Genomic DNA, 4394 nt, shown 5'->3' on the forward strand with positions numbered 1-4394 from the left:
ACTCGCGGTGCGCGCTCCCTCTCTCCTCCTTCCCTTCATGCCCACGGAGGAAGCAGCAGCCACCCGCAACCGCCAGCACACGCTACAAAAGAAGCATCCAAATCCACTGCAATGTGCATTCTGTGCGTGCATGTGGTTGTGTGTGCCTGCAGACACACGAAGCAAAGAAGTAAAAGCAGGAGCAGAGCATGTGAAGGGACGCACAAACAAAACTGTACAGCAGAAGCGCATGGCAGAAATAAAGGGAAAAAGACTGCTCAAGCTCGTGATATTGCACTGCAGACAACGCAGCGGCAATTCATAAAAAATTTATTAGAATTTTAAAAAATTCATCTTCACCTTTCCACCTCACACTTTGGAAACAATAAGAAAACGAGAAAAGATAAAAAGAAAAAATTTTGAAAAAGTCGTCCTCTATTACGGCTACACACAAATAATAAAAAAGAAAAAAGAAAAAGAAAAGCCACACAAAAAAAATTTCACCTGCTTACCGTGTGCGCCCACCAAACCGCTTATATATTTTGCCCACAAATTAAAAATTAAATATTTAAATGTCTTTCAACCGTCCAACCCTCCATGTGTGTCCGCACATCGTTTATATTTCATGGGGTCATCTGCGTGTTGCTGCTCCCCTCAGCCCTTTCATCGGCGCGTGAGTGCGGCCTGCAGAGCACAGTCACTCGTGTGTGTGTGGGGACTGAGAGAAGCACGCAGAAATGACGGGAGTCGCGTCACTCCATCGGGGAGTGAGCGCAGAAAAGAAAAAAAATCATCGGAGGGGAGAGAAATGCTCACGAGGCCGACACCGAAGGGTGCGCCAGCGCAAAAAAAAAAAAACGCAAAGAAAAATCCTTAAAAAGCGGCAGGGTGTGGCTGTGTGTGTGTGGCGCTGCGGGTGTCTGCCCGCCCTAGCCGCAAGAAAACAAAACAAGAGGGAAAGAAATGTGTGCTCCGCCCCACAGGCCCTCGTCGCACGCCCACACGTCACGGCTCCCTCAGCGCGCCGTTCGTCGCGGCCCCTCCTCATGCGTGCAGCAGGCGAGGCGCACAGGGCCGTCGTCACGAGCCTGTCGGTGGGTGTGCGAGTGGAGCAGTTGGGCGGGAAACACACGGCACCCCTCGCAGGAAGAGTGCAGAAGAAACAATTGAAAAGAGTAGAAAAGAAAAAGAGGTCCATAGTGGTTGCCCCAAAAGCAAAAAAAAAGAAAAGATGGGGGATGAAAAATAAAAATTTAAAATTTAAACAAATTAAACCATTAAAAATGAAAAAAAAACGTTCATAGTTGTTGCCCCAAGGCAACAAGCAAAAAAAGGGGGAGAGAAAGAAAAAAACGGAAACACAAAAAAAGAAAAGAATTGCGGAGAGTAATTCATTACCGGATGTGCGTCGGTGTGGGGGAGGGCGCAAGTGTCCCACACTGAGGCCGCACACTCCTCACGCAGTCGCAAAGCCCCACAGTCCCAACAGCAGAAGCAGCGGCAGCAGTCCCCTCCCGTACGCGGAACCAGCATCACCATTTGCCCCACCATCGCCCGTTTCTCGTGCCGTCCCTTCATTCCCAGCAGAAGTCAAGCGTCCCGCTGGCGCATTTTGGGTATTGGCGGTTCTCCCCACAGTTGTCCTCCCCGGTGCTGCTGGTACTTCCCGTGGGCCAGACACCGCAGGTGCAGCAGGTGCAGCAGGTGCGACAGGTTTAGGAGCAATTTTCACTTGTGGTTCTGGAGCTCTCGTCGGAACGGGGATCCTGTCCTTGATTGCACGCATCTCAGTGGGATTCAGTGGGCGGTTGTACAGAAAGACGTTCGTCACCGTCACACGAGGTTTTTTGCCGGCCTCCTCATCATCATCATCACCAAATTCGCACGCGCCAAAGCAAAACCCAAAAAGCTCAAGTGGTGTCTCACCTGTTAACGGCGCTTCTTCCTCCCCCAGCGACTCACCATCAATGTACACAGAGATCTTTTTGCCTTGCAGCATGAGTGCCACTTGGTGTTCTTTCTTCGCCACCCAAGGCCTGCTTTTCGTTGTTGGTTTTGTCTCGTCTTTGGGCATCGTCTCCCACTTGTTATCCGCGGTGTACGACAGTCTCATGATATATTGGGGCTCATTGTCCGCCAACAGCGCAGTCAGGAGAGGCGTGTTCTCACTCGGAGCCTCTTCGATGGTCACCGACGCCACAAGTGTGAAGTTGTGGCTCAAAAACACATGACGCACATTACCATCCGGAATGTTCACAGGCCACATTACCCCGGAGTCAGGCTCCGTCAACTGAAACCCATCTTTGACCTTCGTGGCGTTCGTCACCGTCGCATTCAGGCAAAGGTACTCGTCGTTCCACGCTTCGTCACTGGCCGATGCGTTTGAAAAAGCTGCCACTAGACCCGCCGTGGGTATAGAAAAGCTGGAGAAGAAAATGTCCTTTTGCGACCAAGTGCTGAGGACGGACTCGATTTCCTTCAGTTCCTCCGTCAGGCGGGAGAGTGAAATGGCACTGCCTTCACCACTGACCCTCCGTTGTAAAAGATGCAACTTGCCATCCGAGTACAGCAGGTTGCTGGCGAGCTCCTCCTTCCCAGCATTGTCCATGCCAACCGGTCCAACAAAAAACGAGCGGTTGTTGTCCGTCACCCAAAGGTAAAGCGCACTGGTCCTTTCCGTTTCCCCCTCCATGGCGTACCCTCTCTGTGTGTACAGCATGACCTTCCTTTTCCCAATGGTCGCGGTGATGAGAGCATCCACATGCAAGCCTCCTTCCGAATAGTCTTCCGATTGTGAGTTGGCCCACACGCCTGGAAGCGTCCCCAAAGCCTCCGTCCAAGTTCCCCCCATGTCACGCGACTCGTACACCCTCTGGCCGTTCTCGCAATCAACAATCATGAGAAGTGATCCCTCCCACTCGGTGATGCGGGGGTCAGTGCAGTTCGCAGGGGAAACGCCCTTTGAGAGCGCCCAGGTACTGCCGTTGTCCTTCGAATAAATAATCAAGGAGAAAACGCCATCATTTTTTTCATTCACCGCCATCAGAGAAAACACAATCGTGCCATCCTCCATCAGAACACCTGAGCCACCAGAAGCAATGGACTCCGTCCACTCACCTTTGTGAGAAGCAGAAGAGATCAGTTTCGGGAGTGGTTTGGGGTCGCCCCATTTGATCCATTCACTTTGCTCGCTGTCCGTGGGATTCGTGACCTCACCAACAACCAGTTTTAGTTCCAAGCTGCCCTCTTTCCAATCCCCATTTACATCGGACAAATCAGTGCTTCCCACAAGAAGAAACACCTTATTGTCCTTCATGGTTGTTGTGGGGTGGTGCACAACATCCAACCTATCTTTTCCCTCCGCTTTACCAAGCACAGTGTGTGCACTCCATTCTTCCTTTTTGACCTTTTCAACAAGAGTGGGCCATTCCCACGCAGAGTCAATGTACCCCGCAACAACATCAGAAGACGGCTTAGTTGATTTACCATCAGCGGCATATTTGGCATTTATGCGACCCTCGGCAAAAGCAGCAATTACTCCACCAGCACGGACGAGAGAGGGTGAAACAAATGAATCCCTCCGACTTGAGCCAGTCCCCGTCTTCGGCAGCACCTGCGTCGTCTGCGGCACAAATAAATCGACCCGTTGCGGCCTCTCAACACCCCCTGAAGCACTCCCCTCTGCAGTAATGGCACCCGTCAATGTCGACCCAGAAGGAGTTGAAGCAACAGCATTATTTCCCACCTGAGCGGTCGCAGCTCCACCGCAGCACACCAACACGACAAATAGGAGCAGCACCGTGTAATCAAACACACGCCGGGACATGTTGGGCCTCTGCGGCTCACTCTCTCCTCCTTCCCTCCTCCTTCCGCTGGATCCGGCCACGCGGCGACGGTTGTGTGTGCGGGGTGCCTTCACTGCAGCAACACGTGAGAGCATATAAATATTTGTGTGTGGGCGGTGTGTGTGTGCTGTTTTTGTTCCTTTCAGGGCCTTCGAATTTCACGGTGGCGATTCGCGCTTGTGTTTCTTTCCTAGCGTGTGTATGCGTGAGTCAGAGAGAAAAGAGAGTACAGCAGCAACAGCGGCAATACACCAGACACGTCAGTGGGGAGCAGAGCAGAGCACCCACGCAGAGAGCGAGTCATAAGACAATCCGTAAGGGACACCACGGAGGACCATCGCCCACAGAAAAGAGCAGCAACACGGCAAGTCACGGCGGGCCGTCGGTGTGTGCGGGCCAGCCCTCACGCGGTGCAACACGCCACACCCAACAGGGAATGAAAGACAGACAGGCGGAGAGAGATGAATGGATGCCGTCAAGAGGCACTCACAATCCACATGGCCCGTGAGCATGCCGCCACTCCACGCAGGAACACAGGAGGAGAGGGGGAAAAGCAAGAAGCAGCACAAA

At 52.5% G+C, this 4394-nt stretch overlaps 1 protein-coding gene across 1 annotated transcript, besides 6 other annotated features; it reads right to left on the reverse strand.

Annotated features, from left to right (window-relative positions):
• Window positions 1-4394: part of a sequence feature (areas not merged during assembly with more than two copies in the genome that could not be assigned to a particular haplotype) that runs on past the window's edge.
• Window positions 301-330: a sequence feature (AT_rich).
• Window positions 432-477: a sequence feature (A-rich).
• Window positions 530-553: a sequence feature (AT_rich).
• Window positions 1221-1253: a sequence feature (AT_rich).
• Window positions 1302-1356: a sequence feature (A-rich).
• Tc00.1047053509739.10 (trans-sialidase, putative) lies at window positions 1436-3919 on the reverse strand (the record flags this gene model as incomplete). Its single annotated transcript, XM_799555.1, has 1 exon — window positions 1436-3919. One exon carries the CDS (start codon window positions 3917-3919, stop codon window positions 1436-1438), a length of 2484 nt encoding a protein of 827 aa, XP_804648.1.

The sequence above is a fragment of the Trypanosoma cruzi genome, genomic scaffold (assembly GCF_000209065.1).
Source record: "Trypanosoma cruzi strain CL Brener 1047053516441 genomic scaffold, whole genome shotgun sequence".
In the NCBI taxonomy this organism is placed as follows: Eukaryota; Euglenozoa; class Kinetoplastea; order Trypanosomatida; family Trypanosomatidae; genus Trypanosoma; species Trypanosoma cruzi.